At 44.8% G+C, this 16443-nt stretch overlaps 1 protein-coding gene across 11 annotated transcripts in view; it reads left to right on the top strand.

The window, feature by feature from the left end:
- TTLL5 (tubulin tyrosine ligase like 5) overlaps positions 1-16443 on the top strand; it is a 276914-nt gene that overhangs the window by 116361 nt on the left and 144110 nt on the right. For all 11 annotated transcript variants that reach the window (XM_075926843.2, XM_075926842.2, XM_075926839.2 and 8 more), the window contains one exon: positions 3847-3993. In XM_075926843.2, coding sequence (XP_075782958.1) covers positions 3847-3993 — 147 coding nt within the window. The remainder of the gene's footprint in view (positions 1-3846; positions 3994-16443) is intronic.

Here is a 16443-nt window from a genome sequence, read left to right as displayed (position 1 = left end):
GCCCCCATCCCACTGGCACAATCCCTGGCACTGGAGCATCTGATGCCTTTGCTGCCCATTCACCACTAAGGCAAGCCAGCGGTAATGGTCTGTCACCCCCCTTGGTACCGTTCCTAGGGCCCATCTTCAGCACTGCCATGGTCAGAGTCCGAATACTCCTCAGACTCCAATGCGGAGTCGGTTTAGTTCCGGGTCTTGGCGCCGTTCCCAGTCTCGGCACCACTCCAGGTCTTAGCACCACTTGCACCATCACAGCGCTTTGGGCCACTTGGTGCAATAGACCTGGTCGCCATAGTAGCAACAACCAGAACAGTGACTGTTCTGGACCCTGTGGGCCTACTACCAGGTGCAGGGGAGGGCCCATCCATCGAGGGCCCCTCATGCTTGAGGCCTCGGGTGCTGCCCGCGGCCACATCACTGCCCCTATCATCGGTACCTGGCCAGGTGACAACCTGGAGGGATTCCTCCTGGTCCTCATGGAAGAGGAAGGGGAGCAAGCCCCCAGGAGAGTTGGCAACCTTGGAGCAGGGTAGCGAGGAAGGCTTATCTGCAGCCTCAGGGCAGCAGGCAGGAGGCACTGGTGGTGGCAAGCAGTGTGAGTGCAGGCTGGAGAAGCAGAGGATGGCCATGTCCAGACAAAAGAGTTCCTTTGAAAGGGAAAACACTTCTCTCCAGGAGGATACAAAATCGCACATAAATGTCAAAGATCTCAGAGCAGTCCAGCTGTCATGTGTAGTGCTTGTCACCTCTCTGTCAAGAGGCACTCCATCTATGGGACTTATGCATCAGCTACAAAATCCAAGCAGAAGCTTGTCACCTCCCCAGTGTTAGAAATACGCTAGCATACCAGCTCAGCAGGGACTTCTCCTCTCATGAGTCACCACCAGTGGTCACTCCACTTGGAGGAAGCCTACATGATCTTCCGGAGGTGGGGAACTCCCCAAATGGACCTGTTCACTACTAGACAGAACAGGAAGTGCCATTGGTTCTGTTCCGACAAGGCCTGAGCAGGGGATCCGTCTCTGATGCATTTCTTCTATTATGGTTGAGGGACATGATCTGTGTTCCCACCAATTCTGCTCATCAGCAGAGTACTGACAAAAATCAAGAAAGGCAAACCACACATTATGATCACCCCAGCGAGGTTTCGCCAGCACTGGTTGAGCACATTCATAAAGTTGGCAACAGCCCCATCCTGGCCACTGCCCAATAGTCTGGACCTGCTGTCACAAGACCAATGTCAGCTATTGCATCTCATCTTGGCATCACTAAATCTAGCAAAGTGAATGAGGTTTTCTTGCTGGACTTGGGAGCATGGCACCTCTCTGTCATGTTCTCCTGTTCAGATTATCTTAAACTACCTACTTCACCTGAGGAACTATAGTCTGGTATGCTTCTTCATTAGAGTGCACTTTGCGGTCATCTCTCCTTTCCATCCACTGATTCAGGGTCAGATGGTGTTTTCTCATGACATGATAGTCAGATTCTTGAGAGGCATCAAGTCACTCTTACTGCAGGTGTGGACCTCTGTTCAGCCATGGGATCTTAACTTGGTTCTCTCCAGGCACATGGGCCTGCCCTTCAAAATGAGGGACTCTTGATTCCTTTCCTACCTATCCTGGAAACTCACTTTCCTGGTGGTGCTGACCAAGACTGTTTTTTTTTTTTTTTTTTTTTAAATTAAGGCCCTGACAAAGACAAGTATTACAAAGGCCCTATATTTATTACAATTACAAGATTCAGTTTCAGCCACACCTGGCTTTCTTGCCAAAGGTCATATCTACCATCCATGTAAACCAGGACTTCTTTCGTTTGATTATTTGTTCCTAATCACACAAAACAGTGAGGCAAGACATTTCCATGCGCTAGATTTTAGAAAGGCATTGTGTGTACCAAGCCCTTCAGGAAATCAGCCCAGCTCTTCATGGCTACAGTGAAAAGGATGAAGGGCCTTCCAATGTGTACACAGAAGATTTCCAACAAGATCACCTCTTGCATAAAGACCTGTTATGAGCTGGCAGGGGTCCCACTGGTCAGAGCCCTCTTTGAGTAGAGCTCAGGTGTTCTCAGCCACTTTCCTGGCGCACATCTCAATCCAGAATACTTGCAAAGCTGTAACATGGTGCTCCATTCACACATTCACTGTGCATTACGACATCATGCAGCAAGCCAGCGATGACACTGTGTTGCAATCTGCACCTCTGTGAACGCCTATCGACCTCCGATGGTACTGCTTGGGAGTTACCTAATATTGAATGGACACAAGCAAGCACTTGAAGAAGAAAAGACAGTTACCTTTATCCATAAATGGTGTTTGAGATGTGTTGCTCATGTCCTCCTTTCCCACTGTCAGATTTCTGGCAAAGAGAAACTGAGGGTAAGGGAAGCTGGTGGTGCCTCTATCGTGGGCTTTATGAAAATATGGATATGAATATAATATAACTGAAATATGCAGTATATTTCCTGTTTGATATAATTGGAAAACTAGTAATCTACTGAATATGATTATTCAATTTGTATGTATGTATAATTCCTGTATTTGAATATAAAAATATGAAGTATAAACATGTGTTAGCATGACTACATTAGTAAGCGAAAGCCATTAGTAGTACTTAAGGAACATAATGGTCCAATACTCAGAACAATGATCTGTGAATAAACCATTTTGCCTGTAAGCCTGGGAAGAAGGGCTATCATGGCTCCTACCAAGACATGTGACCATATCATCTGATACCGGAATCCATCTTAAATCCTGTACTTTTCCATGAGACGCTAGGAAGGGGTTAGACCGAACACAATAAATTCCTACTTTATGCAAAACCTATTTAAGAATGGGGAGTAAGATAATCTAGGTGATCGGTTCTCCCTGGCTACCCCATGCAAGATGAGTGCTGGAAACATCTAAGATTGAATGGGGGGGGAAGGACTGAGCCCAGACAGGGAGGCTTTCCAGTCTTTATTAAGCTTTGCTTTCATTTTCTGTTTTGTTTTTGTTTAATAATCTACATTGTTCTGTCTGCTGTCTCTTATGACCACTTATATCCTACCTTTTATGTTTAATAAAATCACTTTTGTTTGTTTGTAAACCCATTGTAAATTATTGTTAGGGGACAAGGAATCTGTGCATATCTCTCTTTATCCTGAGAGAGAGGGCAAACATGAGCTTACCATTTATAAAACTTTATACAGAGTAAGATGGATTTATCTGAGGTTCAGGTCCCATTGAGGCGATGCATTTGGGTACCAAGGCAAGTCCCTGTAGCCGAGCCTTCCCTAAGATGATCTGATCTCAATGTCTGTATTATACTGCAGAGGGCTGTGACCCTAGCTCTGTGTCACTGATGGAGGAGACCTGAGGGCCTGGCTCTGCAGGACATAGTTAAGGGTGAGGGCAGAAAGATGGTCTCAGTGTTAATTCAGCCCATCAAGTGACAGTCCCAAGTGGGCTCAGTGATGGATCCCATCACACGTGCCACTCCAGGAAATGCTAGAGCCAATCTCCTACAAATACTGTTGAGGGAAAAAACGTTTGGAACTGCTGTGTGTGGCAAATACACACACCTCATATGGACTGGACAGCAACACATCTCGAAGAACATCAGTTATGGAAAAAGGTAACTTTTTTTCTCCACCTTATTTTGGGAATTTATGGGAATAGGTGGAAAAACCATCCACTACCATGACCATTCTAGGATGTATTCTAGGTTACTTGTCATCCCACAGCTATATAACAGTGTTTCTTCTCTACCCATCATGGACTGACCTAGCAACTCCTGGGCACTTTGCCCCACACCTTGCACCTGCCCATCTAGACTCTCTTGTTAATGCTGTCTCCCTTGGTGGCAGGAGCTGGTGGTACGTTTTCTGAAACGAGCAGCCAGCAATCTTCAGCAGTCTTTGAGGATGCTACTTCCCAGTCGACGTTTGGCTCTGAATGATCGTAGACGTATCCTGGCTCACCAACTGGGCGAATTCATAGTCTGTTATAACAAGGTGAGTGATTTTTATCTCAGATTCCTCTTCCTATGGCAGCTAAGCCCACTTGGATCCAGATTAGTGCATAATTCAGATCTGTACTGGGGCTTCATTGTTTCTGTGGCTTCTATGCCCGATGAGATGCGTAACACAATCCAGTGCCAAACCCCACATCTCCTCCATTCTTTACAGCAGCGGTCCCTTGATTTTCTAACCATTGAATGTTTAAGGATAACCAGTTCCATATGAATCACCCAGACACAGATAGACAGATGTCTACCAGATTATTCAGGATTTCTAAAATTTAGGAACCCTTGGACATATTTATGGCTTAAATGAAGTTTTTTGTAATTAAGTGCTCAACTTCACATGGAACGTTCTTAAATTACTGGCATATAAATCTAGGCTACAAACATTAAATTGACCAGTGGCAAATTCAAGATGACACAAGTATTTATATTTCAAATAAAATAAACTCCTATCTGTAGACATAAGGAAAGAAAAATAGTAAAGAACATGTAACTGACGCTTATCTTTTTTAGTAGGGTATCTCTGTGTCTCTTGCATTATTGTGGTCCACCTGCAGAGAACAGCTTTAGGATACAAATATTTTAAAATATTTTAAATATTTTATCAGCTTACTAGATGAAAAGAGAGAAATTGTGTAAAGTCTGCCAGAGACCATGCAAGAAGGGGTTAAAAGTTCCTCTGATGCTCTTTACCTCTTCGGATGCAGTCAACCTCATTCTCAGCACTGAGCTTTCTTGCTGATTTATGTTGTTTTGTTTCCTTTTGGGGTCTCTCTTGTCTGCCCATTTAATTGAGAGGAGTCAAAATAGTAACCTTTTAGAAGGGATGCCTTGCACGGTGCTTCTGTGACACGCTTAGCTCCACTGATTAGGGGAGGATATTCATTCACAGCAGTTTGTGTCTGGACTTGACATCTGGTAATCTGATCTGTCAAACCAAATAGGGATCATCTCCTGGTAGTGCTGTGTGCACCTAATGCTATCAGACTTACTGTATTAGGAGTAACCACAAAACACCTGAGTAGCTTTGTTGGTGGTCACAGAACATATCTACTGTGGGTGCAATTTCCACTCAGATTCTGTTCAAACATTAGTATTTTCTTAAAAAAAACAACAACAATGAGGGGTTCTGTGGTACCTTAAAAACTAAAAAACTTATTTGGGCCTAAGCTTACATGGATAAAAACCACTTAGTCAGATGTAAGGAGTGGAAATCAGAGGTAGGGATATATGTATGTACTAGCATAGTACTTCATCAGGTGGGTATTTTAGTTTTAAGAATTCTTGATCAAGTGAAGAAACAGATTGCCAGAGCCAGACAAAACAGATTGCCAGAGCCAGCTGAGTACCTAGAAAGCGACCACATCAGGACAGGCCCAACAAAGTAAATAACAGAACACTACTGGTTGTCACCTACAACCACTAGCTAAAACCCCTCTCGTGCATTATTGACAATCTACAACAGGGGTTGGCAATCTTTTCAAACCAAAGAGCCAAACTACATCAAAATTCCGAACAAGTGATTAGCAAAGAGCCATATAAGAATGCTTATTTGCATGACTGCAAATATACAACATAATATTATTGATAATTGACATAATGATTAATAATAGCATGAAACATTGTACTCACAGACTTTATTTAATGGGAATTCTGGTGCTGCATCTTTTCACACATTTCTTTAAAGTTTATATGATAACTTGTGTCAAATCCAACTTCATGCATACATTCAGACTGTCTTCTGTCAATCTTATGGCAGGGGGCTAGTGATGTGGGGATGCAGGATCCTGTGTTGGGATGTATGAGGACTCAGGGCAGGAGATTGAATGTATGATGGACGTAGGGCACAAGGTTGGGGTGTGTGGAGGTGCAGGAGCGTTACAGCAGGGAACTGGGTATGCGAGGGTATAGGAGTCTGGGGATGTGGGGGTGTGAGGGGCTAAGGGCAGAGGTTTCAGGTGTATGATAGGTTCAGGGTTGGTGTGGGGGGTGTGCAGGAGTGTTATGATGCTGCGGTGAGATGGGGGTTGGGCCCCAATTGAGGGCTTGTTGGCCAGGCTTCATTTTTAAATAAAGGACAATTATTATGTCCAACTCAAAAGGTTTCAACATTGTCTTGATTTATGGCAGGAGTGGGAAATCACAAAAAAATCAATCAGGGACCTCATAAATGCTAAGTGAAGCCCCCCCCCCCCCCCCCCCCCCCCCCCCCCCCCCAAAAAAAAACAAGCAAAAAATCCCAACCCTCACTGATGTGACCCCCAACTGAAACATCTCACTCCTCTGGTGCTCCAGACCCATAGTAGTGGTAGGGGCAGAGAGGACTGAGGTTCAAGGTCTCAGGCCAGTTTTATTCTTCTTGGGTTCCAGGGTTAGTGGATTTTGTGGTCTCCCCTAGGCTCTGGTGTGAGGCTAAAAGTTAGGGGTTAAATGTGTGGGACAGGGCTTCCAGTCAATGGGATAGGTATGGGAGTTGAGTATCTGGATAGGAGCGGAGGGGGTGAGGTCTGGCCAAGGGGCAGGCTGCCTGGCAAGGGGGCATGAGTGAGCTGGGGGCTGGCTTCCTGGCAGGGGGCAGAGGGCAAGGGGTGTCTGGCCACGGGGTGGGTGTGTGTGTGTGTGTGTGTGTTGAGGGTGTGTGTGTGTGTGTGTGTGTGTGTGTGTGTGTGTTGAGGTCTGGGCACAAGGGGGTGGAGGGCACTTACTTGTTTTTGCCCCACATAGCAGGAACCATGTAACACGGCGTCCTGCTGCTCCCATTCCCTGGAAGCCTCCAGGAAGGATTCATAAGGGAAGCCTCCAGAGAAGTGTTTCCCAGGGGATGAAAAGGGCAGTGTTCATGGAGCCATTTTTGGCTGCTTGTTTCCTTCTTGCAGAGGGAAGGAAAAGAGCAGCACACTGAGACATTTTTTGCTCCGCTTGTTCCCTGCGCACTGGATTTGGTGGGAGGCTTGGGGCTTTCTCCCGTACCCCCAAGCAGGCGTTCCAATTTTGCGGAGGGCCATAAGGCTGTAGTGCCAGTGCTGGCTCCCTGCTGCTGGGGGAAAAAGGTGTGCTGAGTTGGGACTCTAGAAGTGCCATATCTAGCTCCTTAGTGAGCCATATTTGGCTCGCAAGCCATAGGTTGCCGATCCCTGATCTGCAACCTATCCTGGAAAACAATCCCTCGCTTTCACAGACCTTGGGAGGCAGGCCAATCCATGCCTACAGACAGCCCCCCAACCTGAAGCAAATACGCACTAGCAGCCATACCACAGAAACACTAACCAATAATGTATCCCTGCAACAAACCTGTTGCCACCCCTGTCCACATCAAATAAGCAACATCATCACAGGCCCTAACCACACCAGCCACACCATCAAAGACTCATCCGCCTGCACATTTACTAATGTGATATATGCCAGTATGTTCCAGCAGTGCCCCTCTACCAAGTATATTGACCAAATCAGACAGTCTCTATGCCAAAGGATAAATGGACACAAATCAGACATTAAGAAAGGTAACAGATTTAAAAGTAGCCGTTCTTTAAAAACACATCAAAACCCTCTGTCTGTGATTTCCACTCTATGCATATGACTTGTCTTTTTACTCACAAAAGCTGATGCCCAAATAAATCTGTTAGTCTTCAAGGTGACACAGGACTCCTTATTTTTGCAAATACAGACTAAGACGGTTACTCCTGAGGCTTGTCAGTATTTTCTGCTAACTTTCAAGTAAATTCACAAAATAATACTCTGTAATTGGTAATGCATCTGTTTAGAATCATATTTTTTTTTTATTTTAGAACAAGTTAGAACAGATCACTTGGGGGGTTTGGAACATAAACTTCTTCAAGTAGTGTCCTTGTGGCTGCTCCACTAGTTCAAGTAGTGCCCCTGTGCCTTTGGTCAGAAATTTCTGGTAGCAATGTCCATTCAGCCCAGGTATGTGCCCCACACATCCTCATGCCCTATGCCAAGGCTACATACAGCTGCATGAGTGAACCACTTTCAGTTCCTTTTCAACTGTCTTTGGCCAGAGATGGAGTCTAGCAGTGTTCCTGTTGTCTCTTGTATTTAGCTTTCATAATTACATCTCAGTCGTAGTAGATTTAGTACCTTATAGTTGTTAGAACACTTCTCCCCTTTTCTCCCCTTTCTTTTAAAAAATGTTTTTTTCCCATTGAGGGTCTTGATCAAATTTCCTTGCGCAAGGATGCTGGATTCTAAAAAGTGCTCCTTTTGTTGAGAAGTAATCTGTGTTAGTGATGGATATTCCCAATGCATTTGTTGGTTGGAGGTTCTCATATTCCCAGCAAGTGTAAGATCTGGTCTTCTTTTAAAGGAAGATCCTGCAAGAACAGGGAAATAAAGTATAGGCTTTTAATGGTGAAGCAAGCCTTGAGACCAGCTGCTGACCTGTTTGTAGAGAGTGCTGTATATAGGGACCCTCCACTTCTGTCAGTGCTCCGTCATCAAGATCACGGTCACCAAAGGTAAGACAGCATTGAAAATCCAGTTTCCATCAATCTCCATGAGTGAGGTACCAATACCTGCACTGCTGGTACTGAGAGTTTCTTACTCAGTGTGTAAGGAAAGAAATCAGAGGAGCAGAACAGAGAGGAGTTCATCAAAGATCTGGTCACTGGAGACCAAGAGCTCCAAAAGGAGTCCTAGTGAGGCTCCAAGTACTTTTGGTACCACAAAGCATTCTAACACTTCAACTAAAATACATACCACAGTGGTAAAGAGGTACCAAATACTACTACTAGCAAGACACTGGTTTCAGTGGAATCCTCGATCCCCTCAATACCAACATCATTAGTGCCACCACCAAGTTCTGTTGTGTTCCTGGAACTGCAGGAAAAACTTTTGGTACCTATGGCACTGGGATCCGAGAATTATGTTTGCCATGGAAAAATGTGGAATTTGCATTTTTTTATAGAGGATCTTTAGTTCTTCGAGAGATGTCCCTGGGGGTGCTCTGTAGAAGGTGTCGGTGCATCCCAGCATCACAGACTGGATTCTTCCTAGCTGTGAATTGGGGGCCACACATGCGCAGCATGCAAGACATGCAGGCTCCACTCGGCCACTGTCCCCTCAGTTCTTTCATACCATCCCAGCTTAAGACTGACCTCGGGGGTGCTCTTGATTCCTCATTAGTGTAGTAGATCAGTTGCTCAGTTTAAGTTCCAAAGTTCTTACCAAGTTGTTACCAAGTTTCTCCACCTTTTTTTTAAAAAAAAAAAAAAAAGGTTGTTCATTTACTCCAAGTTGTTTTCCTGCCAGTTATGGCTTACCCCAAAATGCTGGGGTAACCAGTTTTTAAGTGCTGCTTAACCTGCAGTGAGGCAATGTCTATCTTAGACGGACACACTAAGTGTGTCAAATGCCTCAGAGAGTCCCACATCCAACAAGTCTGTCAACACTGTGCCAAACTTAAATTGTGAACACAGAGAGATAGGGACCGCTGCTTGAAAATGATAATGCTTGAGAGGAAAGAAGACCCCTTTTCTGACCCAAGCGCATAAGGCACTTTCAGTTCAAACGGGACAAATCTAAGAAATCCCCAAAAAGACGTGCCTCTTCTTTACCATAGGCCACTCAGTTGCCCAAGCGACACACGATTGGAAAACAAACACGCAGGGCTGAAAAACCACCGCACCTCAGTACATATGACGGCCCAGGCACTTCTGGTGCTGACCAGCCTCTTTCCAAACACACCACACATAGCATGTACAGAGGCTACAGGCCACACAGTGCCTGCCTCACAGATCTTAGCACTGAGTATGGTGCTGATCAATGCAGCACCTGAGCTCACAGCGCTGAGAGTGCTCAATGCAGCACCGCAACATCTGATAGCATGGCCTATTGGTACCGTTCAGTCATCACAAGGGGTGACAACTACATTGGCCACGATAAAAATGCCAGAAATAGCACAGTCGTCGGTGCTGAGTACATTACCAAAGCCACGGTACCGTTGACTTCCAAACCTACCTACTTATATCAGAGAGACCGCACAGTTTCGTTGACCTTCAATTCTCCGTTCCTTGGTATAGATCCGTTCCTTGGTATAGACAAGGTACTTTACTCAGCAGTACCTAATGTATCACCTACCTTAGTATCTAGCTATGATGATGATGATCTAGGGACATCACCTGGCACTGAGACATGATGATCTTTCCCATGCCAGTTTTGCCCACTCTGTCTCTGTGGGCATGCCCCCCATGAGCTCCATACCCATGGATGCTACCACCTATGCCTTATCCAGCACAATGGCATATTGCAACCCATGGGCTCACGACTATAAAAAGAAACAATCAAAGAAGAAACATAATCAAAACTCACTTTCTTCTCCACCTCAGTCCCCTGCACCCCAGAGGGAACAAAATTAAACCGATGAACCACAGTTCCGTGACTCATGTTCAGACACATCATTGGACACAAATTCATCATGTCTGCCAGACAAGGCAGTCATGTCATTGCCTCTAGCAACAGCTGCTGACTTCACCCCCTTCCAAGATCTTTTCAAAAGAGTAGCAGCCGATCTTAACATTGCCATGAAGGAGGCTCAGGATACAGAACATGAGCTTACCAACTTCCTTCAGGCTATGCCTTCTGCCAAAATTGCTATGCCTGTTAATTCAGTGATCATGGAACCTGCCAAAATTGTCTGACACAACTCCTGCCACAATTCCTCCAATGTGTAAAAAGGCAGATAGAAAATACTATGTTCCCCCAAAGGGGTCAGAGTTTCTGTGTACGTACACACACTCTCTCCCCCCCTCCCCCCCCCCCCCCAAACTCCTTGGCAATAGATGCTGCATGTCAGAGGAACAAGCAATAGCAAAATCGTTCCACACCATCAGACCGAGACAGTAAGAGACTTGACATGTTTGGAAAGAAGGTTTACACCTCAGCCATATTACTGCTCAGAGTAGCCAATTATGCTGCACTCCTAAGTAAATACAATTTTAATAACTATACAGAGTTTAATCGTTTTATTGATATAACCAAGGCAAAGAAGCAACAGTTCAGGGTGGTCATTGCGGAAGACCACACAATATCAAGAACAGCCATGCAAGCTACCCTAGATGGTGCAACACTGCCACCAGGGCAACAGCTACTGCAGTAGCAATGAGAAGAGCTTCATGGTTCAATTTGTCCTAATTCCTTTGAGAAATCCAATCATCTGTAGAAGATCTACTGTTTGAGGGCGAGAAGCTCTTTTCATCTAAAACTAATGAGGTCCTCTACTCCATGAAGGATTCTCAAGCAATGCTCTGCTACCTTGGCATTCAGACACCTGCAACAAGGAGGGGGCAACATAGATACCAACCGTACCAGAGACTGAGGTATCTGCCCCACATATACCAGTACCAAAGACAGTAACACCCACCACACCAACAACGTAGCTATGGCAGGCAGCAATGTAGAAGGAATCAGGGCAGTGCCACCAACCAGCCACCCTATTCTAATAAGCAAATTTAAACCATCTCTTGAGAGACTGAAAACAAGCCTACCCACTCCAGAGCTTCCAAATACTGAAAAACTGTTCACCTGTCATCTCTTGTCATTCTATGACAAATGGCATGACATAACATCTGATAAATGGGTGTTACAAACAATCATATCTGGTTATGTCATTCCATTTCTCTCCATCTCCACCCCCCACCATCCCACCTCATTCCTCTTCAGGGACCCTTCTCACAAGATCATATTACAACAGAAAGAAGAGTACCTTCTACAGTTGGGCACCGTTGAAACCCTTTCCCCATAATACTGAAGGACTGGGGTTTTTTTCTCACTACTTCCTCACTCAGAAAAAAAAATTGGAGGCCGGTGTCCAATTTTGGACCTGAGGGCCCTTAACAAATTTGTGAAGAGATAAAAATTCAAAATGGTGACCTTATCTACCATCATCCCCCTGGAGCTGGATGGTTGGTTTTTGTCTCTTGGCTTACAGGATGCATATTTCCATGTGACAATTCACCCTGCTCATAGAAGGTCTCTCCATTTTACTTTAGGTACGCAACACTATCAATATACGGTCCTACCCTTCAGACTCTTTACAGCACTAAGGTGTGTTTTCAAGATGCTGGGAGTGGTTACGGCCCACTTCAGGAAACAGGACATCATAATTTATCCTTACCTTGACGATTGCCTTATCAGAGCAAGAACTCGAGAGGACTCCCATCATTGTACCTACCTTGTACAGTAGTGTTTCCAATTGTTGGGACTACTAGTCAACAAAAATAAATCAGTACTGACACCAACTCAGTCCATACAATTTATCCACATTGGCTGTAGCTTCCCTACCTAACAACAGATTCTTAAAGATTCGCGAGCTAGCCTGAGAGCTGTGCATAATGTCACTTGTCACAGTTCACAACTGTCTTCAACTCCTAGGACACATGGCATCCTGCAATCCTGTGGTCCCAAATGCGCACCTATTCATGGATGGCTCAGCTCAAACTACAAGCCCAACCTGCACTCTCTAACCAAAACCCTGTTCATTCACCACAGAGTAAAAGGAGAAATGTTTCGATGGACAAGGCCAGAGAACTTATGCAAGGACATACCTTTGCAAAACCCAGAACCCACAGTGTTCATCACCACACATGCCTCCCTTACGGGCTGGAAAGTGCACATGAAAGACTCCATACATCAATGTCCTTGAGCTCAGGGCCATTCGGCTTGCATGCCAATACTTCCTACCTCATATCACTGGAAGGCATGTCAGAATATATACCACCACTGCTTCCATATTTTATGTAAACAGGTCAGATGGGGCACGATCCCATACATTATGCATGGAAGCTATCACACAATGGAACTGGTGCGTTATCCATGGCATGTACAAAAGTGCATGCCACCTCCCCAGCACTCTAAATACCACTGCCGACACGCTAAGTAGAGCCCTGCTATGGGACCATGAATGGCAGATAAATATTCAATCCTCGCAACGATATTTGCATAGTGAGGATATCCCCAGATTGACATCTTTGCTATCAGAGCAAACAAAAAGTGCCCCCTTTACTGCTCCAGGGTAGGCATAGGAAAAGAATCATTAAGAGGTTCCCTTATCCTCAAGTGAAATCATCACCTACTCTATGCATTCCCTTCAGTTTTCATCCTCAACAGAACAGTTTTCAAAATACAGCGGGACAGGATGAGATTCATCCTCATTGCCCCCTGTTGGCCTCTGCAACCGTGGTTTTCCTTCCCGAACAGAATGGCTCTGTATCACCCAATCAAGCTCCCATGAAACCTGAACATCCTATTCCAACCAGTTTTCCGCATCCAGTTTCCAACACTTCACCTTAACGTATGGTACCTCGATGGTTCACAGGCAAAGAGCTATAGTGTTCAGCCCAGGTACAGGAGGTGGTTCTCTACTGCAGGGCTCCTGCAACACAAAAGACATATAGTGACAAATGGTCTTGTTTTGCTCACTGGGCCATTCCCCACAACATATTGCCAGAGACAGCCCCCCTACCTACAGTACTTGAATATTTACTGCACCTCAAGCAATCCCGTCTCTCCATCAGCTCAATTAAAGTACACCTAGCAGCCATCACAACGTTCCACACGAGGATTGATGATACCACGGTCTTTGCACACCCCACAACCAACTGCTTCCTAAAGGGCTTACAAGCGTTATACTCTGACATAGCTGCATTACAGACACCATGGGACCCATACCTGGTGCTAACCATGCTCACTAAACCTCCATTTGAATGTATGGCTGCATGTTCCCTTCTTCATTTATCCCTAAAAACAGCATTCCTTGTTGTGATAACATCAGCACGTCGGGTAGGAGAGAGATGGCCACCTTAATCCACCATATACTACCTTTTATAAGGACAAGGTTTCTTTATTGACACGTCCAAAATTTGTACCTAAAATACGCTCTACGTTCCACACCAATCAGACAATCCACTTACCTGTATTCTTCCCCACATCCCATGCCAATATCTTTGAGGCACAAATGCATGCCCTCGACATATGTAGAGCACTCTTCTTTTACATCCATAGAACAAGACCCCTCAGAATGTCTTCTAGATTCTTTGTCTCTATTGCAGAATGCAACAAGGGGCATCAGATATCAGATATCCCTCTGTATCTTAGACTGCATCAAAATGCACTGTGATTTAAACCATTTACCACCACCTACCTCAGTCCGTGTGAACTCCACGAGAGCAGTTGCCACTTTGATCACTTACCTGATGAGGGTTCTATTGAAGATATGTGTCCTGCTACTACATGGACATCAGAACAAATCTTCACAAAGCACTCTACACTTTCCGATGGGTCCCTTCACCCCACAAGAGTGGCAAAAGCGGTTCTGACAATGGCTTGTCTGCCTGATCCAAAGTCCCTACCTCTATAGGACATATTGCTTTGTAGTCGCTTCCTGTGAAGCACCCCAGGTGACCTCTCTCTCTCTCTCTCTCGAAGAGGAGGTTATTTACCTTTAGCTGTAGCTGATGGTCTTCAAGGTGAGCATCCCTGGGTACTCCACTACCCTCCCTTTCTCCCCTCTACTTTGCATCCTTTCTCTCTCTCAGACTGGGTTCTGGATAAAGAAGGAACTGAACAGCACCCGTGCACCTCACACACCACGCATGCACAGCCCACAGTGCACTAGTAGGAATAATTTAGTCTGCAGTGCTGGGATGCACCAACACCTCCCGTGGAGCACCCCCAGGGATGCTCATCTTGAAGAACCTTAGTTACAGCTAAAGGTAAGTTACCTCCTCTTTTTACATTTTTTTACACATATTAACTAAATGTTACTGAAAGTACCAGTGTCACTTACTCAGTGAATGCAATCTCTCCCTCTTGTGGTTGATTTTTGAATGCACTTTAAATTTTTAGTGAAGCACCATTTGTTTGATCTAATTGGGACCAAGGCCAGATTATCCAAATTATATATTATATAATCAGGAGAATTGGCAAAGAGCTTCCTATCTCTTATTTTTAAGATGGTGACAGGGGTTCAAGTGTTCTGCTGATCAGCCCTGAGCAGCGGGTGGTTCAGTTAATATGGAGAGCTGGATAATGGAGTCTTGGATAAGCCATGTTTTACTGTATATTGTGGCAAGGGAAACTAAAGTTCAACATCTCATTTTAATCACAGAAACACATGGATTTTCATGTTTTGTTTTACTGGAGAATTTTTTTGTGGGGGAGGGAGAGTTATCACTGAAAACTAGGGTTCCTGCGAATAAGCCTGAGTTTCTGCTCCTTACAATCTATGGACACCTTTCAGTGCTGGGATCAGCTTGGTCACCAGCTGCTCATGTTTCCACAAGATCTACTTCTTTTCCATCTTCCACTATCCATGAGGAGGAGTTGTCATCTCTGATACAATATGTGGATGAGCATTCTGCTTCAAACTCTGAATTTACTGTTCAAGGCTTTCCAGTTTATTCCAGAAGTTATTCCCTATTGCAGATGCAACAAAGGCTGGGCACCAGATCCGATGCTCAGGATGACCAGTTTTGGATATCTCTCACCATACCTTATGGTCTCCCTCATTAACCTTGCTGGGATTCATGGACAGTGTACTGCCAGCAGTTTCAAGGCACCTCAGCTCAGCGGGAACACAGATTTTGTTCACTGGTACCGTCCATTGTTCCTGCCCATTCTGAGCCCAAGGAGACCTTTGAGAAGCAAGAGGCAAAGGTGAACAAGGAGATTGACCTATTACAGGTATCTCATCCTTGTCATCTGATAATGCACTAAGGTCACTATCATCACCACCATTCGCTGATGACTTTAGGCAGTTCCAGAATAACCCATGAAGTGTATTGCTGACATAGGTGCTAAAACTGGGGTACTGATGTACCCCCTGTCTTGAAGTGGTTTCCATATATATAGGGTTTACAGTTTTGGTTCATAGAATCATTGAATACTAGAACTGGAAGGGACTTCAATTCTATCAGTCTTCCCTCCTAGGTCATGTTTTCTAAACCTTAGATCATTTTTGTTGATCTTCTCTGGACCGTCTCCAATTTCTCTACATCTTTCTTTAAATTTGGTGCCCAGAACTGGACACACTCCAACTGAGGCCTATTCATTGCAGAATAGAGTGGAAGAATGACTTCTCAGGTCTTGCTCACAACACTCCTGTGCATCTCAGAATCACGTTTGCTTGTTTTGCCACTGTGTCACACTGTTGACTCATATTTAGCTTGTGGTCCACTATGATCCTTTGATTCCTTTCAGCAGTGCTTCTTCCTAGACAATCACTTTCCATTCTGTATGTGTGAAAATGATTGTTACTTCCAAGTTTTCCTTCATTTGCATTTGTCATTATTAAACTTAATCCTATTTACCTCAGACCATTTTTCCACTTTGTCCAGATCATTTTGAATTATGACTCTATCTTCTAAAGCAGTTGCAACCCCTCCCAGCTTGGTGTCATCTGCAAACTTAATAATCATACTCTCTA

This window comes from Pelodiscus sinensis, chromosome 5, assembly GCF_052426305.1.
Source record: "Pelodiscus sinensis isolate ZL-2025 chromosome 5, ASM5242630v1, whole genome shotgun sequence".
Classification (NCBI taxonomy): domain Eukaryota; kingdom Metazoa; phylum Chordata; order Testudines; family Trionychidae; genus Pelodiscus; species Pelodiscus sinensis.
This window is presented reverse-complemented; position numbering and strand designations above follow the sequence as displayed.